The sequence below is a fragment of the Gekko japonicus genome, unplaced genomic scaffold (genome assembly GCF_001447785.1).
Source record: "Gekko japonicus isolate JY-2015 unplaced genomic scaffold, Gekko_japonicus_V1.1 scaffold402, whole genome shotgun sequence".
NCBI classification, from domain to species: Eukaryota; Metazoa; Chordata; class Lepidosauria; order Squamata; family Gekkonidae; genus Gekko; species Gekko japonicus.
This window is the reverse complement of record NW_015166434.1, coordinates 1,113,735-1,139,259: the sequence shown is the minus strand read 5'-3', so window position 1 is coordinate 1,139,259 and position 25,525 is coordinate 1,113,735. Positions and strand designations below refer to the sequence as shown.

At 44.4% G+C, this 25,525-nt stretch overlaps 1 protein-coding gene across 2 annotated transcripts; it reads right to left on the bottom strand.

The window, feature by feature from the left end:
• Positions 1 to 2,399: 2,399 nt before the first annotated feature.
• Positions 2,400 to 6,215, bottom strand: TIFA (TRAF-interacting protein with forkhead-associated domain). 2 transcript variants are annotated; one of them, XM_015411885.1, is made up of 2 exons: positions 6,110 to 6,215; positions 2,400 to 3,287 (listed from the first exon to the last, which is right to left on the bottom strand). In XM_015411885.1, exon 2 carries the CDS (start codon positions 3,261 to 3,263, stop codon positions 2,703 to 2,705), a length of 561 nt encoding a protein of 186 aa, XP_015267371.1. In that variant the 5' UTR covers positions 3,264 to 3,287; positions 6,110 to 6,215; the 3' UTR covers positions 2,400 to 2,702. The 2 variants fall into 2 exon arrangements, with proteins under 2 accessions (XP_015267371.1, XP_015267372.1); XM_015411886.1 differs by lacking the exon at positions 6,110 to 6,215 and adding an exon at positions 5,675 to 5,728.
• Positions 6,216 to 25,525: the final 19,310 nt, after the last annotated feature.

Sequence of the window (25,525 nt, the reverse complement as noted above, 5' to 3'; positions counted from 1 at the left end):
TAATGTCTACAACACCACTGTGGGATACAGAGTGTTGGACTGGATGGGCCTTTGGCCTGATCCAACATTGGCATCTCTTATGTTCTTATGATAGTTCTCACAACAGAATGAAGCAGGCACAGTAGTTCCACAGGGATCAGTATTGAGACTGCTTCTATTAATAAATGAACTGGAATTTCGGTGAACTGTAGTGTCCACATTTATGGATAATATCAACTCACTCAGGATGAAGTGAACTAGAGTGGATTGTAAGAAACTTAAGAAGAATCTCCAAACCAGATGTGGTTAGATTCATTGTCCAAAGTGATATCCATTGGGGTGAAAAATCCCAACCAAATAGGTGCTGAGAGGATATTGACTAGGAAAGATGTTTTGGGGTTCTCATGAAAAACTGAAAAAAGTGTTATTAATAAGGCCAATTCTGTAGTAGGAATTGTTGAGATAGGGATGGGAAACAAAATGGCTTGTGGCATATTACCCTTGTCTGAATCTATGCTGTGGCCACATTTGGAATATTGTGTGCTGTTCTGGTCTCTATCTCAAGGATATTGTTCAACTGGTGAAGGTGCAGAAAATGGCAAACAAAATCATTAAGGAATTGCAGCATCTGCCCTATGAGGAAATGCTAAGTACTTTGCAAGGAGGGGCCAATTTATAGAAAAGTTGATCCAGATGGCACATTTATAAATTATACACTGGATGGCAGAAAAGGACACAATTCTCCCGCAATAAAATAGTACATAGGTACCCAATAAAATTGGATGACTAGCTTCAAGGCAGAAAAAGGGAGCACTTTTCCACCCAAAGAGTCACTAACTTCCAGAATTTGCTCCAGTGGAATGTCATAATGACCACTGTGAAATATGTTTGTTTTTTAATCCAACTGCTATCACCAAAATGTAAAGGATGGGAGGGATTTTCCCAATGCTCAAAAACATGAGCCACTTCCACCCCCAACAAATTAACAGAACACTTGTTCTTTTTTTATTTATATTAACCCCACTTGTTTACCTATCCTGGATATTCTGCTACCACCATTTACCATTAATGACAAAGTGTGTGTAGCCTTGTAACATCATTATATCTGCCATCACCGTTCTGGTCTGTTCTTCCACTTAAACAAGCATTTGCTTTGCTGTCAGATATTCCCTTGTGATCTACTGGATAAGGGCAAAAAAACTGTATTGGTGATATTAGCGTAATCCAAGCCTTTGCATTCTAAATTCTTGAAAATGCTTAGTATAAAGCGCCCATATGTAAAGATTTATGTTTATTAGGTAAGCTCTATTTCTCCCCAAAGGCTAATCTTTATTTTCTTACATACCTGCATAAATCTCATTTCATCCATAGAGACAATCTCTCTCTCAAGTGATCTGCTGCCACAGTTGCTTACCCAATTAAAAAAATGTTTAAAAATATCCAAATAGTAAATACATATTTTTTTAAAAAAAAACCTCAGGAAAAATACATAGGAGAGCATTAATACCAATATGAATTTATTTATAGACACAGTGTGAAATTATTTATTTATCAACAATTTTTCCTTCAAGGTTGGGAGGGAGTCTGTATGTGGGTTCCAGCATGTTAAAACTGTAGATATTATATATGTTCACCAAATAATAAAAGCATGTTTGAATAGCCTTGCAGGTTCTGGTTTAATAAAAGCCTTCCTGATTTAAAAATAAAAACGAGATCAGGGCCAGCTTTACCATTACGGCAGACACCTAAGGATTTAATAGCGCCCCCTACCCTCCATAAGGGGCTGCAGTGGTTCACTGGTTAAGACGGTGAACTGCAGACCGGAAGGTCAATAGTTCAGCAGTTCGAGACCTGAGTGCATGACGGAGTGAGCTCCTGTCTCTGGTCCCAGTTCCTGCCAACCTAGCAGTTTGAAAGCAAGAAATTGCAAGTAGATAAATAGGTACCACTTCGGTGGGAAGGAAACAGCATTCCGTGTGCCTCGGCGCCTAGTCATGCCGGCCACATGACCACCACACCCTAGAGTCAGATTCGACTGGCTTTTGAGCAAGGGAAACCTTTACCTTTACCACCCTCTATGTTGCCCTTTCTAGAGGAAGGAGAGTAATGTAGATAGCCAACATGATCATAGCTCTGTCCTATTTGCAGGTAGTTGTGCAAAAGGCATGTTACAGAGACCTCAGGTTGGTCCAGTCAGCTTGTACACTGTTGAAAAAGGTGGGTCCCCACTGACCAGTGTTCCCTCTAAGCTGAGTTAGTGTGTGCTAGCTCACAGTTTTTTAGCCTCTGGCTCACACATTTTTGTCTTAGCTCAAGAAGAATGGCTTCATGCAGTAGCCAAATGGCTCAATCACAACTTTAATGCCAATAGCTCACAAAGTAGAATTTTTGCTCACAAATCTCCACAGCTTAGAGGGAGCATTGCTACTGACTACCAAAAAAGTTATGCTGAGGATCATGGGATCTTCATTGCACAAAGGCCATGTGGGATGGGAGCTGTGGGATGGAGAGAAATCAGGCATATTTTTTTTTTAATGGCTGGATCCAACTCATAACTTTTTCAATCTATGCCTTTAAACATCCATTCCCATAAGAAGTGGTCAGCTACAAAGGATAATACTAATTTACGCACAGTGCAAGTATGGATGGAATATGGATGGATTATGACAATTCCTATGGAATACAGGCCAAAAAAGAAGGTGCTGAATATTATAGTACTGAAATTAGCCTGCCTGGCCTTTGTGAGATTTTTCCCATTCATTTTCATCCATCTCTGTTGGAGATGAAATGTCACTTTCAGGTATAGGCTGATGAAAAGATAAGTCTCTGTCCAGCAACAATGAAGCACTGGCCAATTCAAAACGAATTTCAAAGTAATCTTCTGATTGTCCACCTCGTTTTTCCATTAGGATCTCATAATCTCCAAAAGAAACAATGCCGTTCTCTGGCAGGTCAACCTTGTTTAGGTAGGACAGTTCAACGTTGTTCACAGTTAGATTTACCCTTTTGCTCAAATTCTTTATCTCAAAACCAAACTCTGAGCTGTTGAATAATCGGAAGAACTGTAGGGCAAACTGAATGCGAGACACACGTCCATCTTTCAAGTTAAAGTGGCAGACATTACTGTCTCTGCCAAATTTTATCACGTCATCTGCTCTCACTCGCTGGCACTGGCTAAAGTTCAAGTCACGAAATACTTGCTTTTCTTCCTGATTTGGATGATAAAAGGTCATGCAGAGACAAGTGAGAGTTTCTTCTGTTTCTGCATTTTCTAAAGTCGCCATGGTAGTACTAATCCTCTGAAAATTCTGCAAGACAATCAACCACAGTATTATACACTTTTTAAAAAACATACTGGACACATTTACTAGTCTTTGCAAGATCACAAACAGCCTATTAGATAGAGGCAGTGGTCCTTCAGTGCAGCCCTAAACACAGTTGCACCCACTGAAGTCAATGTGCTTAGAAGGATACAACTCTGTTGAGGATTGAACTGTTAAGCTCTGAATTGTCTGCAATAGTTTTCCTTTCAGTTCTCACATTGTCAGTTTCCTGTTTTGGAATTTAGCAACATCAACTGAAAGGGAAATGGTTGTTTGGTACTGGCTTGGTATTGCATCAACAACCATTTCGCTTTGCTTGAAAGGGAAATGGTTGGTGATGCAGTACCAAGCCAGTGACTCATTTAAAAAAATCCTTCCAGCATTTAACAATGAATATGTATTCTGGAGAATTATAAATTGCACACTGTTTCATTATCTCTATTAACCACCTTTTTTGCATAATCCTAAAAACACTTTCCTGGGAATGAGCCCCACTGCATAAAACGGGACTGATTTCTGAGCAGGGCCGTTTAGTATTGCTCCCGTTATCTGTTTGGTTTTAATAACAACTATTTTGCTATAAATGTAGCACTATATATATTTATATGGAAATTGTATTCTAATTTATGAGCTCCCCTTCAGGAAACTGTGCATTTCTGAAACCTGGGATGAAATACTGCCAACAGAAGGGGACGGGGACAAGGTGCAGTAAGTTTCTCATCACATCTACTCAAGCTCATTTCATATAGTTTTGTTGCAACATAACGGCCCTTTAATCATATACCACACTCAATGTCACTGTGGTTAAGCCACAAAGGTTTTCCCTCCCATTCACCATTAAGCTTCAGACCAGACACTACTGCCTGCCAGCCTCCACATAGCAGTGAGCCACGTGGTATGAAGCACTCGCACACCTATAACTGCCCCAGAGATGTAATCTACTTTCATTGGGGGGGGGGGACTGGAAAAGAATGGACCCTCTCAATGCATTCTTATGGATTACTGTAATTGCAGTGATTAAAACAGTTATAAATAATTATCCTAGTATGAAGTTGATGAGTTTGGGCATGATTCTGAGTTACCCCAAGTGCAGGGATACAGATCCGGAAGCACCAGCCTAGCAAGGCCCCTCAACCAGAATTTGCTTCCATTTGCGTGAGAGTATATAGATAATTTATATTACTAGATTTCTCACTACAGAACCCGCACAAGGCAGCTCACAACTAAGCCAATGACACAAAAAAGTTCTAGTAAATAAAAATATGCCAAGCCTATCAACTCGAGCCAGAGTAGGTGCTAGGTGAGCCTTAAGGGGACAGGCATTCCAAAGGCAGATAAGCAATTATTTATACTCTACTTTCCTCCCCAACGGGGACACAAAGTGGCATACAAGCATTCTGTGGGGAGGGGCTATGGTTCAATGGCAGAGCCTCTACTTTGCATGCAGAAGGTCCCGGGTTCAATCCCTGGCATCTCCACTTAAAAGGGTTCAGATGGTGCATAATGTGAAAGAGACCCTGGAGGACAGCTGCTGCCAGTCTGAGTAGACAACACTGGCCTTGATGGACCAAGGGTCTGATTCAGTATCAGGCAGCTTCTCCCTTTCTCCATTTTGTCCTCGCAAGAACCCTGTGAGGCAGATCAGGCTAAGAGTGTGTAGCTAGTTTGGCTTTCAGGGCTTCTCTACACCAGGCAGCACTTAAAATGAATCTCTAGCTTGTACATTTTTCTTCTGCCCTCTGCTATAAAGGACACCCAGCATGTTATTCTACCAGGGCTGCACCACAAACTGCAGACCAAGGAAAACAAAGTTTTCGTCCAGTGGCACTTTTAAGGCCAACAAGGGTTTATTCAAGGTATAAGCTTTCGAGTGCCATAAAACATCTTTTACCTCCTCCCTCCTTTTTGGGTGTTTGTGTGGAATGAGAGTGGTATTCAACATTCTAGGGTTGCCAACTCTGGGTTCAGAAATACCTGGAGATTTGAAGGTGGTGGAGCCTGGGAGAGGGGGGTTTAAGGGAGAGTAGGGGTCTTGGTAGGGTATAATGGCCTATAGCCCACCTTCCAAAGCAGCCATTTTCTCCAGGTGTTTTCAATAAGTCATCCCGGGAGCTCTCCAGCCCTCACCTGGAGGGTGGCAACCCTCATCCAACCTGGTAAAGAGTGACAAGGAACTGGAAACCGTTTTAATTCAATGGGCCCCTTGAAAACCAACAAAGTTTTATTCAAGGTATGAGCTTACGCGTACACGCACCCTTCCTCAGATCTGAGAAAGGGAGCGTGCACACGAAGCCTCATGCCTTGCGCCACCGAATTCAGTGTTCCACGGCTTCGGAGCAGCACGGCTGCCCACAGGAAACTGGAAAGCTTACTCTTGGGCTGCTCCGGTGCCCTTGTTCGGAGGAGTTTGCTACAGACAAAAAGGACAAGCCGCAATCTCAGGAGCGGTCGCTGACTCACAGTTGTGCAACCGCGGCCGGGCGCGGAAGACTTTCATTTTCCCTTCTGGCGTTTCCCGAGGGCGCCGCGGTCTCCCTTACGGCTCGCCCAGCCAGCGGGGCTTGCGGAGCCCACCGCTCCTGCCCGAAGACTCTCGCCGAACGCGGTCTTCGCCCGGTGAGTACCGGATCTCCCGCGGGCGGCTTTGGGGGTATGTTGGGCAGGACCCTGGTCCCTGGGCCGGTCCGAACGTCGCGGATCTGCGCAAAGCCAGATCCGCCTGCCGTTCCTGCATTCGTAGCTCCTTATCTCCTTTTGAAAAGGAGATAAGTTTAAAAAAAACCGCTGGGCTTTCTGCCGGGCCTTACCTGTGCACACTGACTGGTCTGCGAAGGCACCCAAAGAGATCCCAGCAGGATCTGCGAGAAAAGGCCCCGCTGAAGTGCAGAGGCTGTTCAGACGGCCACAGCGGTGGCTTTCGAGCGCTCAAGCAGAAGCGCCGCAGTGAACTGCTCAAGAGGCGCCCCTTCCTTTCTTTCTCCCCGCCCCCAAGGGAGGGGGAAGCGGAGGGGAGGGGAGACGGGGAATCCCCTTGCAGCTCCGTGTTTCTCCCCACCCTTGAGAAGGGGGGGGGGGAGGTCCTTGAGCCAGTTTTGTAAACAGAGTCTTGGGCGTGGGACTCAGGAGATGAAATTTAGGGGGGACAGACCACATTTGGCCACAGTCATACTGTGCTGCCCAATGTTAACTGTAGTTTAGTAAAACTGCTGTGTAGCTTTAAGAGAAGTTGCCCCTGGGAATTGTAGTTCTCAGGGGTCCCAGAAGCTTCCCTCTGACTGGCTCATTAAGAGTAATTTCCTGAGCTCATAGAAGCTAAGATATGAATTTTATTGTTCTTTTCCATTTCTTTGTTTATTCCTTACTGCAAGGAGAAGGGGAAACTCATCTCTTTCTCACCAGGGCGAATGAATTGCCCTGAATCACAAAGATGTAACTTTCTACTGAGCCATCCACAACAGATAGTGAGTAATGATCTGTTGAATGCATGTGAATGTGATTTTCTCTTCAGTGGCTGTGCGTTTGCTCACACCTAGAAAAGTGCTAAACTTGGCCAAAAGCTAGCACCGGACAGCTGCTAAAGTTTTCCCATACTAATAATACTGAGTGTAGCTGAGTGGCTACTAAATGTAGCTGCCACACACACCCCTTTACCTGTTAACATTTGTGGGTATTCATGATCATTGTTTCTCTGAACACTTCGTTGCTACAGAAAGATCACAAAGATAATGTCAGGAAAGTTTGGGACAAGAGAGGCCCCAGGTTAAACTCCTGATGGGAAAAAGAATTAAGCTTTTGGTTTGGCTGATCTTGTTTTCGAAACACACTTTCCTTGAAATGAGTCACAATAATAGCCACAGAGGCCGTTTTGGCTGAGATGAATATAAAGACTGCTGCCTGTAGAAAAATTATTTCAAAGCAATGTGCAGGTTGTCTACCTGGTTTGTCTTTTCCATTTTTTGCACACATGCCGTGCAAGTTTAGTGACTTTGTTGAGACTATTTGGCAGGATTGATTCCTTGTCTGTTGCTGCCAAGTTCTGCATATGTAGGTACCCAAGGGATTGAGCCAATGGGGAGGTACCCAAGGATTGAGCATATGTAGGTACCCAAGGATTGAGCCAATGGGGAGCCAATGTGGCTGGCTCATGGCAGGCTGACCGGTTGCCCTAGGACTGGCTGCCTGTTTCTCAGGTGTCATCTGTCTTGTTCCCTGGCATCTCTAGCAGGTCTAAAGAGACAAACAAATCAATCTGTAAACTGAAATCAGAAGTGGGAAAACGGAGGCATTATCTCACTCAAAAAGGCTTTGTTTCTTGAGAATGAAGACAGGGAGATAACAAGGAAAGGGCAGGGGGGGGAGGGTGTCCCTTTGGAGATGGAACTGGGCTAACCAGAGCAGGACATGCATTTGGATGGAATGTTGTGGCGGCCAAATTTGGGTGGCAAATACTTTAGGGGATTTTTATTTGTAACAGCAGCCAGATGCCTTGGGAAGTTGGGAGACTAATAAACAGGGTGGGGCAGGGATGGTTTCCTCTGTTGTTTGTCCCTCAACTGGTATTCAGAGGCATACTGCTGTGACATGGAAGGTTCCAGTTCCGTTCCAATCCGAGTACTAACTAGAACCAACACTGCTTCGCTTCCAAGATCAGATTGGGTGTGTTCAGGGTGGTATGGCTGTAGGCAAAGGTTCCAGTTCACTTTTTGTGCGTAGTAGTCATTCAATAACCTGTTCTCCATTAATCTTTCTAATCTTTTTAAAGCCATGATTGGAAATTAATATATCAAGTAATTCCAGGAGTTAACTTTGATGCTGTGTGTGTACAGCATTGCATGGTGAAGGTGCCAGGCTTTGTTTTCCCTGTGGTGTCCACAAGTGTGAGGAGTCTGGGAAGGGAAGAGGGCTGATTCAGAGTATGATGTGGTATGACCCTGCAGAAAATGCTGTCAAGAAAGCTTGAAGTGCGTGGCTATATTAGTAATCGAATCCAGTAGCCCCTTAACGATTTTCCAGGGTATCTAAAGTGAGCTTTAACTCCCCTTAGTATTGCCAGCCTCCAGGCAGCACCTGGAGATCTCCAAGATCAGTTCTCCTGGAGAAAATGGCTGCTTTGGGCAATGGACTCTATGGAATTATACCCTGCTGAGGTCCCTCCACACCCCAGGCTCTACCCCTCAAATCTACAGGTCTGGCCCTCCCCTTAGTATTGCCAGTCTCCAGGCAGCACACGGAGATCTCCAAGATCAGATCTCCTGGGGAAAATGGCTGCTTTGGGCAATGGACTCTATGGAATTATACCCTGCTGAGGTCCCTTGGCGCCCCAAACCCTGCCCTCCCCAGGCTCTACCCCTCAAATCTACAGGTATTTCCCAATACACAAACAATAATGCACATGCGCAAACTTTGGTGAGACAAAAAAAAATCCTATTTGCCACGGAAGCAGCGCGGCGCGATTGCCGGTGTGATCGCGCTGTGCTGCTTCTTTGCTGCGCTGCAGACTAGCCGTGTGATCGGCACCTAACAGCCTTGTACAGGTCTTTGCCCACCCAAGCCAGTCCAGGAATGGGAGGGAATCCTGTACTTTTCAGTACATTAAACAACAAACCACGAGATGGTCTATACCCCCTCAGGTTTTCAGAACAACGTGCCACCAGAACCTCTTTTCTCTAGTCCCTACCTTTCCTAAGGGAGAGATTCCAAAACCTTAGTTGGCATCTGGGACAAAACACATTAGCAACTCAATATAGAGATGCACACTCTTACCAAGGTAGCATTCAGGAACAACATCAGAAACCATTTAACAATCAGAAGGATCTTTATTCAGTCCAGAGATTAGCATAGACTACCAGAGATCACCGGCGTAAAGTTTGTGAAGGCTGTGGGGTGCCAGCCCCCCGAAATTTCCCAGAAGCCCTGCCCACCCCTCGCCCTCCCAAGCTGGCGACCAGCCACAGGGCATTGCCGCTCGGACTCCCCCAGCTCTCCTCAGGGGCTCTTTTAAAAGTTGTGGCCGCGGAGGCTGTTCTCGTCCGCAGCTGCATGCCCATGGGGCGGGGGGCAGGGTGAAACGTTCCGTTGCCTCCCTGAGCTCCGGGGTGGTGGCCTTGGACTCTCGCGCAAGAGGTCATTCTGGCTCTCCCAGCTCTGCTTAGGGGCTCTTTTCAGGGTCAGCTGCAAACACCGCAGGGGGGCCTGCTAAGCTGCCCTCCCTGCCTTTTTCAGGCTCCGCGCGGCAGCCCCGCACCTGAAAAACGGCCTGCAGAGCCGGCCCCACCCTCCCCTCCTTTCAATTTCAGCCCCATTGTATCCTATGGGCCATTGAACTCAATGGCGAAAACATAGGGTATATTCTGGGAGCTGGAGGGGAGGGGGTTTGAGGGAGAGGCTCCAAACTCGCAGGGTAGCTGCTGGAGCCTCTCCCCAAGATACCAACCAAGTTTGAAGAACATTGGACCAGGGGTCCAAGTCTACGGGCCCCCAAACAGGTTGCCCCTATCCCCTCCATTGTTTTCTATGGTAGGAAAAAAGTAATGTTTTTCCCCACCATAGAGAACAATGGAGGGGATAGGGGCAACCTGTTTGGGGGCCCGTATAATTGGACCCCCTGGTTCAATGTTCCTGAAACATGGCGGGTATCTTGAGGTGAGGCTCCAGCAGTTACCTTGCGATTTTGGAGCCTCTCCCTCAAACCCCTCCCCTCCAGCCCCCAGAATATACCCTATGTTTTCGCCATTGACTTCAATGGCCCATAGGATAAAATAATATGGAAAACTATAGGGGAGGGGAGCAATTTTTGTCTCCCCCCCCCACCTTCTAAGCCCCTTCTTATTAGAAAGTCTGAAACAAGCCCATGATCCATTTCACTTACATATGCTTACAATCCTTTTTCCTTCCCCTCCCCACAACAGTCACCTTGTGGGGTAGGTGGGGCTGAGAGAGTTCTGAAAGAACTGTGACTGGCCTAAGGTCACCCAGGAGGCTTCACGTGGAGATGTGGGAAATCAAAAACAGTTCTCCAGATTAGACTACACCATGCTGGCTTTTTGCCATTTTGAAAATCTTGTTCTTTTTCTTTCATGGCTCATGACATTAAACATATAGGATGATATCTTGGCGGCTACAAGAATGGATGGCTTCAAGAGGGAATTGGATAAACATATGAGCAGAGATCCATCAGTGGCTATTAGCCACAAGGTATAGATAGGAATTCTCGGTCTGGGGCAAGTAATGCTCTGTCTTCTTGGTGCTTGGGGGGGGCAACATTGGGAGGGCTTCTACTGTCCTGGCCTCACTGGTGGACCTCCTGATGGCACCTGGTATTTTGGTCACTGTGTGTCAGAGTGTTGGAGTGGATGGGCCATTGGCCTGATCCAGCATTGGCTTCTCTTATGTTCTTATGGGTGGGGTGCACTACATTTGAGCTGGGTTTAGAGAAATTATGCTTGGGCCTAGGATTGTGTCCTTAGTTTCTTATGAGTACTGTTGACAGGATTGCACCCAAACAAAGAGAGTGAGTCTAAATGTGTCTACTCTAGTGAAATCCAGTCAATGGGAAAATGTTCCCAGGAAAATATTTTTAGGATAGCAGTGTAAATAAGACAAGCCCTGCTGCAAGGTCTGCATGAAATTCTAAAATACTTAACTTCACAGTTCTAGACCTCTGCATTTGGAGATCATTCCTGAATGCTGCGAAAGGGTACTATTTGTGGGAAAGGAATGGGAAATGAGGCAAACAAATTTTGGTTTCCGCCCCTCCCCCTGTGTTATAGTTTATAATACATAGTTGTTACGGTTCTTTTATTCCTCAGTTTTACTGTTTCTTTGAATGACTGGCACAAAGGGTGGATAGAAATCAATGATTTTTTTAAAAAAATCAGATTTTTAATTTAAATCAGGTTTTTTAATTTAAATCAGATTTTTAAATAGAATGCTTTTTGAGGGAAAATCTGTCTAAATATAGTTTTCTATTTAAGATATAATATAGTCCAAAGGTTATTTATCATGAAAAATGGATTACAGACCCCGTCCCATCTGGCATTTCTACATTCAGGTCCCATGATCCTCAGCATAACCATTTTGTTTTTCAGAGGAGATCCATCCTTCCTTTCACACCAGCAGAACAGCTGGTTGGATCCAACCCTTTGAAACCTATGAAAATGTTATCTGATGAGCCTTTGCTTTCACCAACAGGCAGGCATATGTCCTTCAAACACAAACATTTTGGCAGGCTTTTCGGTCTTTAAAGCACCAGCATTAGACCTACAAGAGTATGTGGGCTGCACATGCTTGAAAAGGAAGTTAACTCAAAATGAAGAGGCCCTCTCCTGTTCTTACACATTTCACTTTCCAGTCTGTAGGTGGCAATGTTGCATCATCCCTATGCATGACCAGCATAGAATGTCCATCAATGCTTTGTTTGTTTGTTCTTTTGAGGGATTTATTTCTTAATAAGAAACGGATCCTGCCAGGGTTTCTGCACGTGAGCGCTTTTATGCACATGAGTAATCTCACTGTACTTGACAGAACTACTCACGTGCCTGTGTTTTGACAGGATCAGAGTTGAAAGTTCTGGGCTGGCAATCATGGAGGACTAAATCCTCTGTTTGCGCCTGGAGCAGGTGCAGAGGCTGCAAGAGCAGATGCAGCACAAGCGTCTTCTTCATTCTCCAGCAAACCAAATACCGAGATTGTGGCTATTATTGTTTTGGAGTTTGGAAAGTACTAGAATGAAGGGATTACATGGTGAGAAAGGCAGGGAGTGAATGGCTAGGGTTGTGTGGGAGCCGATCAGAGCACAGGGAGCTGAAACAGCCCAACTTTTAACAAGGATGGAAAATAAAAATTAAAAAAGGAAGGCACAAAACATCCATGGTTTGCTGATTACTGAAGTGAGGAACAGGAGATGGGAAATACAAAATCATCTTCAGAAGAGCTGATAGAATAGACAACAAATCAAAGCATTTTAACTGCACATTTTAAACCAGCAGCTCCGATTATAGCTGTTTAGAACTGAACGAGAACTCGAAAACTGTAAATATCACAAGCCCCCCACCCATGTTGACAGAATGAATTCAACATCCATTCTGTTGCCCCCTGCCCAGCTTTTACCCTAACCCCCAGTAACACAGAGAGATGAGTGAAAGGAGAGCCACTATCCAGCTTTCTGTGTCCTGTTACAAGGGCTAATGCAGAAGCAGTGGAGGGGAGAATATTTAGATGGCTGCTACATTTCACTTGCTTTCTCCCAGACCAGAATTTCAGCTCTTTTCAGGCTGGTTATGACAGGCCCACCTAGAGCCTTTACAGCCCCTATTCTAGAACTAGCCCCATAGGCAAAGTATCAGTTTTACAGGTTAATGGCACGAAGCACTAAGGAGTCAATTAGGCCACCCCTGGGAATGAGGTGGGAGAGATTATTCATTTTGCGGTTGTGCAAGAAAGACCAACTGGCTGAGAACAGAGTGAGCCTGTGAACAGAGTGTGAAGCTTGGACCTGAGGGACACTGCTCAGGACTGAATTCAACAGGTTATCTGACAGAGCCATTTTCTTTCTACCTCAGTCCTCCATCTGTAGGACAGGAATATAATTGTTTACTTTGGAAAATTGTTGTGGGAGTGAATGTTTTACTGTTCAGATCTACGTGCTGCCAATCATTTCACTAGGTAAATAATGAAAAATGATGGTAGGATGGCAGCTTGGTAGGTGATATGCGGCTGGAAGACGGGGTGGGGGGGGAGAGAATCCAGAAGTAGACAGATGCTGCAGTCCAGTGAGAACGTACATCCTGGAGTGTATGGACAATCATTCCAAATTCAGACCAACCCTTTATATTAACTGCATTGTATGTTTGATTGCCATCACACGTTTTGAAAATAACATGCATTCAACGTGAAATTGACAGGTTCAGTTGCCAGTGGTGTAAGGTGATTAATTAATTAGGTGAGTGCTGAACCCATGTACTTGGACATAATGAGAATTAGTCTACTGGAGGTGTCCCAGATAAGATGCAACGCTGACAAATGGCAACCATCTCAAGAAAGAGTGTGTCATGTCATTTATGACCTGTGTCATTATATGGCCATTAGCCTTTGCATTCTTCATGGCACTTTTTGCTGCACCAAGGATGTTAGATCAGGAGCCTTCTTCAATTCCCCCCTGGACTTCTTTCAGTTGATTCTGGTTGCCACTCTGTTTCCTACATGAATTCTGGCTAGATTCCTCTGGAGTGGAGGCTTTCTTTGTGGATGGTTTGCTGAAAGCTTTTTGGATTAAAGCTGTAATTAAGGTTTTGCTTGAAATATTTTCAGCCTAAACTAATAGCATTTTGGAAGCCTATGACGTACCGCCCCCTCCAGTACCTCCCAAAGATCCATTTTTCAGGACTGTTTGCAGTCACTGGGTTAGGTCCCACTGATCATTTCCTCCAACAGAAATAACAGAACGGGAACAGTTTTTGCCAATTCCACCTTCTACAACAGACTTCCAGCTCTACCCTCATACTGTTTATGGGGTGGGGTCCCTGTCACCCATGAACAGCATTTGGGGGGCATTTGAGGCTGCGATAGGAGGGAAATGCAGACAACTTTTGTCTTGCTGGTGGAGATCCTTCTGTCATTGGGAATGTTTGGCAGGAAGAAATCTGTCACTGTGCCCCCCCCCCTTACTCCATCAGCCTTTTCTTTCACTCTCTCTAATTCCAACCTATTAGGGAAAAGGAGAGTGCTTTTTTTGTGGAGGGGGTTTCACAAAATCCCGTTTTGACTCAACTTTACTAAGGATATAGTAAGGATATAGTAAGGATATAGTAAGGATTGTCTTATCAGCAGTCCTCCAATGGTTTGACCGTGCAATAAAATAAAAGGCGAAAACAGAATGACCCATATATTTGTGCTTTTGATCATTTCACTGTTGACAGCATGTCATCTGTATACGGCATTTTGTGAGTGTCTTATGACCTGATTCAACATTGGTGTTTCATTATTTGCAAAACATGGAAACTAGAGCTGCAGTGCCAGCATTCAGATCTAACCCCAGACTGAAACAAATGCCAGCGCAGCCCAGGATGTGGCACACAGAGAGGGCATCTGTGGCACCAGAGAAGAGAGGCCCAGATGAATTTGTTGCATGTTGCCCTACTGATTTCAGTTCCAAGGACACCGACAAAGACCTATCGCTGCTTTCATTAGTGGCAAAAATGGCTTCTCACATCTCACCAGGGAGAGAAAGGACACTGCTGTAAGTACGGTGGGACAGACAACGGTGACACTCCAATAACTTATTAAATTAAACAGTTGAGCATCAAAACGGTCCAAGTTACATAATAACATTGTAACAGGATACTCAATATAAGGTATCATTTCCTTCCGTTCATAAAAATGTGTTTATATACAAATGCTAGAAGCTTAAAGGTCAATATGAATCAATTAGAGTGCCTAGTATTAAGAAGAATATAGATGGACCACTGAAAACCAAGAGTGCAGCATCATTCCTCAGTATAAGACTTACATAGAAGACAAAGAATGTTGAGCTGCAGATGGTGATGCATTATGTGTTAAAGTCTCAGATAAACTGTACCATATTTTAACCGTGGCTAGATATCCTAGAGAAGAAAAAGGATAGAGTAATAGGTATCTATTTGTAACCATTTAATCAAGCTACGTGGTGGTGATCTTGCAGTACAAAACTAGGGGATGTGAATTCAGTTGTCCTTGGATAGCTTGATCAGTGTCCATTTAGAGCAAACATTTTGACAGATTTTAGATCATGCCTGCAGAAATGAAGTCAGGGCTTTTAAATAGGGAGGAACTTCATTGGCAAATGTGGACAAAATAACTTTAAAAAGGAAAAGGAGTACTTAGAAAGCAAATGATAAGGAAGGTGAAGGAGCTGAAAAGGGCAGTGAAAATATGTAATTCAGCTCTTCTGTTACTGAACATCCCTGTCAAATTCTGGATTACAGGGCAACATGCAACTGTTTGTACATGATCAAACCAATCTAAATTAGTTTTTCAGCGGGGTTGAAATGCCAGTGTGAAGTATTGGTTAGACTATCAGACTACAATCTGGGAGACCCACATTTGAGAGACCCATATTTGAATCCCTGCTCTGCTATGGAGACTTGCTTCGTAACTTTGAACCAGTCACACAGTCTCAGCCTAACCTACCTCACAGGGTGGTGGCTGGAAGGATAACATGGAAGAGATGAGAAAGATGGGGTTTAAATGTAGTAGAAGAAATAAAATCCAGGAAGTGGCAGATGTAGGATTTGTCTTGGAGAAGGCTGCCTGTCGCTTCTGTACAATCCAGTTCTGCAGTGTCACATGGCAAGGGAAGAAGCTTGAGATCAGCTGCTGCTTACACTCTCAACAAGAAATCAGTGTGGTGAATTCTGATTCTTTTACCTGAACACAGAACTATAACTTTGTCACACATCTGTTGGGCAAGGAGGGGGCCTGGTCTTTCTCACACTGGCGGTACATACAGATGTGGTTCTTAGAGTTGCTAACTCCAGGTGGGGCCTGGAGGTCTCCCAGAATTACAACTGATCTCCAGACTACTGAAATCAGTTTCCCTGGCAGAAATGGCTGCTTTGGAAGGTAGACTCTATGGCATCGTACCCCACTGAGCTCCCTCCCCTCCCCAAGCCCTGCCATCCCCAGGGTTTCCCCAGCCTGGAAGTTGGCAGCCCTAGCTGATTTTGCAGAGGGTGCCCCAACACTTTCTGAGACATCTTTGAAAAGTGTTTATTCATAGGGTGAAGCATCCATAAAAGCGGTTCACCTTCTTAAAGATTTTCTTAAAACCAGTCTTAACTTCAGCAGATAAAAACACCATATATTTGTCTGAACAGAGCCACTGTAAACTGTCCAACACAACTAGTTACTAAAATAGCTACAAATCCCTGTTACCCCCAGAAGGTCAGTCTTTCTATAAATCAACAAATTGTCCAATAGTATGTTGTTGAATGAACTATTCACACTCACCTGTTGCTTTCCTATGCATTCTAGATGTCCGAACGTATAAAATATATTTAGGTTTTGTACAGTACAACTTATGAATTGGTACTTAGAAGAAGTGAACCTGGTGTAACTGCTTCTTTCTCTCAGGAGCGGGGTGACCTTGTTGGCAGGGGGTGAGGATAGTTTCTGCCTGCTTATAAAAATTCTTCCTCATGATAACAGTGGGCTTTCACAAGACACAATGAGCATTGGTTGATAGGCCTGTGCGTGGTCTCACAAGAGAACAGTGTTCAATAGGCTTCAAAGTGATTCAGCTGTGGCATAACTGCAGCCGTGGCCACATGCGACATAGCCTGTAGCTCTTTAAAGAGGATTAGCCTCAGATCAGGGGGAGTATTCATCACTGAGTTTCATGTAAAGCAGAATATGCTAATGAAATGGAAATGTCTACAGCAAACATTGCATGATAACATAAACCCTTGAAACTGAGCTTAGTGCCTTGATAGTCCACTCTTAGAGACAAATTTCTTTCTCTTAATGTTAATCAGACAGGAGGGGGAAAGTGCCGGGTTTTTGTGGTGTTTTTTTTTTTACAATAATACCTCTTTAGAGATAAATTACAGTAGTACCCCCCCCCCATATTAAGAACAGTAAAATTGAATATTTGTTTTATTTTACCTTGTAGTCAGTGTAATACCAGCAAGCTATTCCTGTCTAAGAATAGTATTATTTTGGAAGTTCCTTGAGAAACAAACAGCATATCACAGTTTAAACAGTTTGTACCTTTTTAACTTCTCCATCTGATCTGGGAAAGCCCCAGTTCGAACTGTACGTCAGCCATGATCAGAGTGCTATCCTGAACACAGTTACATCAGACTGTCCCACTGAAGTCTATAGGTTTAGAAGAACGTAACTCTTTTTAGGACTGCACTGCATGCGACCCCTTCAGCTCCATGTGCAAAGATGGCTGTGCAGATTGCGTGAGGATCTGAGAAGTGTTTGGATTCCTCTAAAGTGCTGCATTGTTACTTCCAATTGTGCAGTCAGTTTTCAGCCAAGCCGAAATGGAAATAATCCCACACAGAGGGGGACATCACAAAGTCAGGTACAAAACTGACCAGTAGTCTATCAAGCTCAGTACTGTCTACTCTACTTGGCAGTGGCTTTCTTAGGTCTCAGGCAGATGAAGGTTATACATGTCCTCTGAGATGCTTTAACTGGTGAGGTCAGGGACTGAACATGGGACCTTCTGCATGCAAAGCAGGTGCTCTCTTACTCAGCTGTAGGGTTGCCAGCTCTGGGTTGGGAAATCCCTGGAGATTTCAGGGGTGGAGCCTGAGGAGGGCAAGCTTTGGGGAGGGGGGAAGAAGAAGAGAGGAGACTGGATTTATACCCCACCCTTCACTACCCAAGGGAGTCTCAGAGCGGCTTACAAACTCCTATCCCTTCCCCTCCCCACAACAGATACCCTGTGAGGTAGGTGGGGCTGAGAGAGCTCTGACAGAAACTGCTTTTTTTTCAAGAACAGCTGTGCCAGAACTATGGCTTGCCCAAGGGCATCCAGCAGGTGCAAGTGGAGGAGTGGGGAATCAAACCCGGTTCTCCCAGATTAGAGTCCACACACTTAACCACTACACCAAACTGGCTTCAATAGGATAGAATGCCATAGCGTCCATGCTCCAAAGCAGCCATTTTCTCCAGGGGAACTGATCTTGGTCTCTGGAGATCCATTGTAATAGCAGGAGATTGCCAGGTGCCACCTGGAAGTTGGCAACCCTACTCAGCCACAGGCCCACTCACTTCACAAATTGCACAGTAGTAAATTAAATTAAATTAAATTTATGAATTGCCCTATCCCTGAGTACACAGAGCTCTGGGCAATTTACAACAGGTTAAAACATACAAAAATACAATTTAAAATCAACAATCAATCCTAATTACACAGTCTCCAAATGGCTTCTATAATTTAATTGAAAAACTACCCGGGACTGTAATTCCGTCTCATGGGCAGGTTAAGGAGGAGGCCGAAGCGGGCAAGGTAAGAGTAAAGAGGAGGGTGCCAGCCATGATGGAAATGGTTGCTGTCCTCAGCCAAAGGCCTGGCGGAACATCTCTGCCTTACAGGCCCTGTGGAATTGCATTAAGTCCCACAAGGCCCTGATGGAAGTGAGCACAGAGTTCCACCAGGTTGGGGCCAGGGCTGAGAAAGCCCTGGCTCTGGTCGAGAACAGCCGGATATCTTTGGGGCCAGGAATCACCAGCAGATTGCTCTCAGCAGAGCGTAATGCTCTCCCGGGGACATACCAGAGGAGACAGTCCAGAAGATACGGTCCTGAAGATACGGGTGAGTGGAGTGTATATACCTGTATAGTATCCATGACTAGAAACATGTGTTCATTGCATGCAGATATGACGATCTTACAGCACAGAGTCAGTGTTTTACATATGATAATAACAGTTACTATTTCGCTAACACTTCATGTGGATTATTGCATCCTGCAACAACCCTATAAGGTAGCCAAGATTATTAGCCCCACATTGCCAGTGCAGATCCTGGTCAGAGGGAGAATAAAGTCACTAAAGCCAACCACAATGCAATCCTAAACAGAGTTACATCCTTCTAAAACACATTGGCTTCAATAAGATTTAGAAGGGTATAACTCTGGTTAGGATTGTCCTTCTAGCCACTGCATTGCTCTCCACCACTGCTCTCCACCCGCATAATGTTTGAAGCAGCCCATAGCCTTTGCATAAGAGCATGGTTCCTTTTCATAGGAAGGTTCTTATACATTTCAGAACTCTCTGTTAACTCCTGTTGGCATCCGGAGCAGCCTTGACCTTCCTTCTCAGAGCATCCTTGCAAGTTAGTGCACTATTCTTTCCCTTAGAGAACCTGATACAGAAAAACAGTTACTCTGCCTGCATCTTCCTAGTTAATACTGTCTTGAGATGTACTGTGCTTTAAGTTTATGTACATTCATGGCATACATAGAATTCCAAAATATGCCTCATTTTCTCAGCCTTCTGTCTCTTGACCTATTCCTCTCTTACCGTGTGTCCAGGTCTGAGCCCAAAGCTTCTTCCCAGGTCACATCCCTTGCTGGGCCCTCGTCAGGAGGGCTCAGCCAAAACCACCACCCATCTGGGAAGCAAGGGGAAGTCCCCCCCCCCCGCAGCACTATCAGTCACCCAAGTGGGCACAGAAGCAGGCAAGCCATTTTCAGACCAAAACGTATCAGAACAGGCTGCAGGCGATTGGCCTTTTGGCAGTGGAGAGGGGGTGGGGCCATGGGTGAGGCCTGCACAGTGCCCTGGGGCAACTAGACCCAGCTCCAGACTCCCACAAGGACTACTACCCTCATACTCTCCTAATAGGCTAAGACTACTCACTGAGATGCAACTAGCCCTTTTCCCGCAGAGGGGTGACGGGTGGGGGAACAGAAGATTATGAAAACATTCTATGCTAAAAAGCCATAAAGATCAGAGAACATTAGGTACCATGTTTATACAAATTAGGTCTTCTCAAAGTGTTTCATGATGGAACCAGGTTATTAATTGCTATGTATGTTTTAATTTGTTAGCCATCTCAGTGGCCCTCATAAGGGCAGAAAGACAGAATATAAATGCTGTAAATTCTAAATAAATAAATAAATGATCACAAAATTCAGACTGCATCTGATGGCTCTTATCCATCTTGTACCCATATAATATCAAATATATTAAACGCCACTCATTGTTTGCAATGCTCATGCCCCTTATTCTGAGGCTGACTAAATGTTTCAATGTGCCAATAGACTTTAGTCACAGGAGTAGCCCTATTCAGATGAGATCTGCTGCTTAGGTGAAGAAATTTGTTTTCTGTAACTTACAGCTCAGTAATCAATGCCCTCCTTCATAAGTGCAGCTCTGTATGGGCTACATGTGCACTGAGTTTGGAGAGGCGTTTGGAACACATGCATGACGCTAGCACAATAGAATGCATAATAATCTCTCTTCCCCTGAGAGGTCATTGCAGGTTTTAGACATTTGCACATGAAGAATTAAAGTGTTCTATAGGCTTCATCAAATCCTAAGAAAGGTTCAGAACAGAGGGTTCCTCCGGTTCATTTTGAAAGCGTGAGCTCACATTACTTACTAGCATTTCATCTCTCTCAACCCAATAGGTGAGGATTTTGGTGGTTGGTCGGTTGGTGAGGGTTTTTTTTTATTACAGCATTGAAGGGTTTGTCTCTGTAGACATGGAGGGCTGATGATACATATTCATGAAAGACGAGTCTTCCCAGACCCTGTTAACATTGACAAAGACTAAGCTGTTTCACACAGCAAGTGGAAGGGACTTGCGGGCGAGGATGGCTGCAGGACCAGATTAGCACAAACAACAATCTTATTCCTTGTGTCACGTGGCCTTGCCTTCCTAATGCCCCCCCCCCCCCGCAATTGTGGTTTTGTTACAAGGCTGTCATTCAGAGATGGCTTCTTCTGACCATATCCCGATAACAACAATTTCCTTAACTTCTGTTTTATTGGACACCACCAAGTAAGATCAGAACAGAAAGGAAGTAGTTTCCACTTCTTCATAAATTAGAGTTTGGTCACTTCAAAGGTATCTTTGATCTAGAAATATGTGGTGTACCAAATTCATTATGTCTTTTTAATGAGCCTTCTGAAATTTATTGCTCTTTATGTCAACTATATTCCTGTTTTATTAAGCCATGGCTTGTGAGTTGGGTCATATTTTAAGAGTCCAAAACTTGTACTTTTAAGGTCATTATTAGGGGAGGACAACAGGTGCTTTTGTTCCCTAAATTGTGGCTCTCTCTCAAGTTCCTGCCTTTGGCCACATATTTCTTACTTAGTAAAACTATCCTTCCCTAATGGAATTGCATTCTATGGGGTGGTGAAGATGTGGAGCTTGCAGCAGAGTTAAGAGAATGAATAGAAGAATTCATCAATACAGGCATCATAGGACAAGTGGGGTTTTCACATCAAGTTTGTGTACATAAATTCTTTCCACAAATTTGCCCCCTCCTGCTATAGCCACTGAGCCCCACCCCGAAATTTTATGCCTGGGGGGCCAGTGGAACCTCAGGTACAGCACCGGGGTCAAGTGAGGGTTTGCACTGTGACTAGAGAGTCTTAAAAACTCTTAAGTGCATGCACATCATTAGAAATGTGCAGCTGGATACCAGGCTCTGCTTGTCACAGCCAAATAGTGAACCTGCTGACTCCTCTTGCTGTCTATATGAAAACACCATCCTTGGAATGAAAGTGGAGCTACAGGCTCCAAGGCAAGCACTGGTTTTGCTTCATAATACTAATGGGGGGGTGTTGAAGGGGACAGTCAGTGGGTGGCTAGTAATGCCCCCCATAGCCACTTTTAACACATTTCCCCCAGTTGTTATGAGGGCTGGATCTGACATAAATGTCACTTTGTCAGGATGAGCCATGTGTGCCCTAAAACGTAATGCCAGGTTCCGGAGATAGAAACTGTATCAAGGACAGCAGATGGTAAGTTCCCAGTTGGTGTATCCTCACTGCAAGTCCCCATGGGCTGGGAGGGGGATGCAGAGGAAAACACACACTTATTTATTTATTTATTTTATTTTTGTATTTATACCCCGCCTTCCCCGCAAACGGGCTCAGGTGGATTGGAGAGGCAGCAGTGCAGCTATGGGCAAATGATCTCACAATGCTTGACTGCTGCAGACAAGGTTCTTCTGCAATGCTGAAGCCACAATGAAGTGGCTCCACCCACTCCCCCCCAGCACTCCTTCCCTTGCATTAGTTGCTGGTGGGCTGCACAAGAGCCTTGGATGGGCCGGTTCCAGCCCCCGGGCCTTAGGTATGACACCCCTGGCCTAGAAGAAAGCATATGAAGGAATCAGTGAGTTCTAGAAGAGTGACACACTCTTGCCCATCTGCCAGGTTTCCCCTCCAAATGCTGCATCTTTTATTTGTGTTACCCTAGCATTGCCTGGGTAATTGGTACTTCTGCCCAGCAACTGGAATACCACTGCTTTGTTTTTGTTCGGGTACGGCGTCCAGGGCCCTTTTTGTAGCAGGAACTCCTTTGCATATTAGGCGACATACCCCTAATGTAGCCAATCCTCCAAGAGCTTACAGTAGCCCCTGTAAGAAGAGCTCTGTAAGCTCTTGGAGGATTGGCTACATTAGGGGTGTGATGCCTAATATGCAAAGGAGTTCCTGCTACAAAAAGAGCCCTGCGTGATTTCCCTTAAGTACTGAAAGTGTACCTAAGTACATCTTTTGGATAAAATGGAGTGAGGGAGCTTTGTCAGTAGGGATGGGCACAAACTGGCTCACAACCCAAAGGTTGTGATGAATTTTGGGCAGTTTGGGCTTTACAAAGTCAAGTTCGTGGCAGGTCACCTGGCACAAACATTCCACGAACTTTCAAGCTGTTCATGGAGATTTGTGCTAGTTCATGAGCAGAGACATTTCCAGGCAGGCTGTCTACTCTCAATCAAACTGTTTACAGAACTTCGAAGCAACAACTTGGAGGGCATGTAGAGGAGCATCTGGGGGAGGTCCCCTGCAACTTTGATGTCTCTAGCTTGCACGGGATCTGTTCTATACACTCCTGAGCCTCTGTCATTTTGACAGGCACAGGTTCAGAAGTGTATAGAACAGATCCCTTGCAATCTAAAGACGCTGAACTTGCAGGAGGCATTCCCCAGATCCTCTTCTACGTGCCCTCCAATTTTGGTGAGGATTGGATTTACTAGGTCCAAGTTATGCCTCTCCAAAGAAGGTGCCCCCAGGAAAATGCTATCTGGGAAAATGACAGGTGGGGCACCTTTTTTGTGGGACTATAACTCGGACCCCATAAATTCAGTCCCCACCAAACTTGGAGGGCAGGTAGAGAAGAGTCAGATGGAAATCCCTTGTGAGTTTTGTGTCTCCAGTGTGCCAGGGGGCATTGTACCACCTCATGAACCTCAATAACTGATCCGGTTTGTGAGGCAGTTTTAAATTCATGACAGTCCTTGGTTTGTGGAGATGTCATGAACCATGAACTGAACTGCATTTTCCTGGTTCACACCCCTCCCTACTTGTCAGTACATACAGGAACCCTAACACTACATTATATTTTCCTGCTTGGGAAAAACAGGTTCACAATTCTTTATTCTGGTATCTGCTTTACCCTGCACTACATCTGACCACCTCCATAGGCATTTAGCAGTGAGAATGGGCAAACATTACTCCCAGTTCTTATTTGGAAACTGGCTTCATCTATTCCTACTCTATTCTGTTCTTTCTTTCTTAAAAGTATGCAGTTTCCATTCATGGTCAATAAGATAAGTTGTCCAAAGTCATCGTGTTTCTTTGGGGGGAGGTAGGATTTTATCTCTTTCTAGATCTTGGGTGAGCCCCTGCAGTTTTACAGGACTGGAGACACCAGGAGTGCCTTCTGCACCTGTTTGCTGTGGAGTAAATGAGACTTGTGTAAAATCTTTTCGGTACATCCATTCCTTTTGATGGGTAGTATATAGAAGATATTCCTGGCGGATGATGTATAAAATATAGAACTGTACAAATATATACAATTTATATAAGGGTTTTTTTTGTTTTTTTTTAAAGGGGAGGATCCTTTGTTAAATCCCTGGTATTTAATTAAATCCAAAAAAGGTCTACAGAAGAAAGTTCAGGATGAGTTCTTAGAGAAAAACAAATGTGAAGTAACAATGGTGATTAATTAAAAATCTATAATTATACTGAACCCTCCTGCTCTTCGTTGTATGTTTAAGAATGAAATTACCTTCCAAATAGTATTTGTGAGTAAAATGCAATTCAAGTGTACTTTGTATTCTTTCAAAAATTAACTCTGTAATCCTGTGCATAGTCACCCCTGTATAAACTCTATATAAATCAGTGACACAGAAGCCCCAAAGTGCAGCCTAAAATGGGACCTGGTCAGTTAGCCTGTCTCATTATTCTGCTAAGCTCAGGGACATGTCCATAGTTGTCCTGCATTTTACTCTCACAACAACCCTATTGGGAAGGTTAAGCTGAAAAACAGAGTCAACTAGTCAAAGGCCACCCAGTGAGCTTCATGACTGGGCAAGGGTTTGGCTCCAGATTGCCCCATACCTGGTCCAAAATAGGGTACCTGAAAAAAAAGTCCTGCCCCTTTAAGAGTGGCTTCATGCCATGATATTTACCAGGTGATGATTATAGACTTCCTGCCATGAAAAACTTTAGCTGCCCATTTTCACACATTAAGCCTCTATTAAAGGGACAGGATATTCTTTTCCCAACCTTAGTCTGGCAGTCTAAACATTACATCACCCTGGCTTTCTGGAAAGCTATGCTAGAATGGATAGCCCACCTAACTGTTCTGCAGGTAGGTCCATAAGCAGGACTGTAGATTCCTGTTAGAGAAATGTATTTGATTAATCCTGTTGGGACAAAACTGTTCTAATACATAGGTACTTGCAAAAATAATTGTAAGAATGTAAAGTATTGGTCCAAAATTTAGGAATCTTGGGTATTTTGCTTTGTGTGTTCCCACACAAAGCCAGATTCCATTCTGGATCACTTTTCTGTAAATCCAGAATAAAACTGTCAATGAATTGAGATTATTTCCCCCATACAACTGGCAGTGAAGGGAAAAGAATCTGCTTTCTAAAGGATATATTGTTTACCATGTGTATGGGACTTTACTAATATCTAATATAACCCAAGTCCCTCCCGTAAAGCTTATCTCTATAGTTTCTAAAAACAATCTCCTCGCTGCTCCAGGCTATTCTTGATCTCATTTCTAAACACAGGCACTTCTGCTTCAGCTTTTGCCCGGGTGGGGGGAGCTGTGCAGGGACTGGCCCTCCTCACCCCCTCCCCCTTTTTCCTATTTTGCCTGTTAATTGGCTGAGACCACCAGAATTTGGAGGACGCAGATGTCACTGGTAGTTTGCCTAGGGAGCACATTCATGCCCATCTGTTGCAGTCTAGAAGGCTGTTCATATATCCACAAGGCCTTCATTTAATTCTTGTCAGAAAGTAATGTAAATCCCGTTTACCTCAGAGGTCGCAGCCGAGATTTATGCCAATGAGCCCCCTGCAATTTACACACACACACACACTGTAGTTGTATAGGAGAAAAGAGCCCCTTTCATGTGGGTGCATATTAACAAGAAAGCTTGCCTTAGGAGAGGCTTGCCTTGAGTAAGGGCTTTCCTGATTTTAATACAGCCCTCTGCCATTTGGTATACTGAGCTTTACAAAGGAGAGAGAGAGCTTAA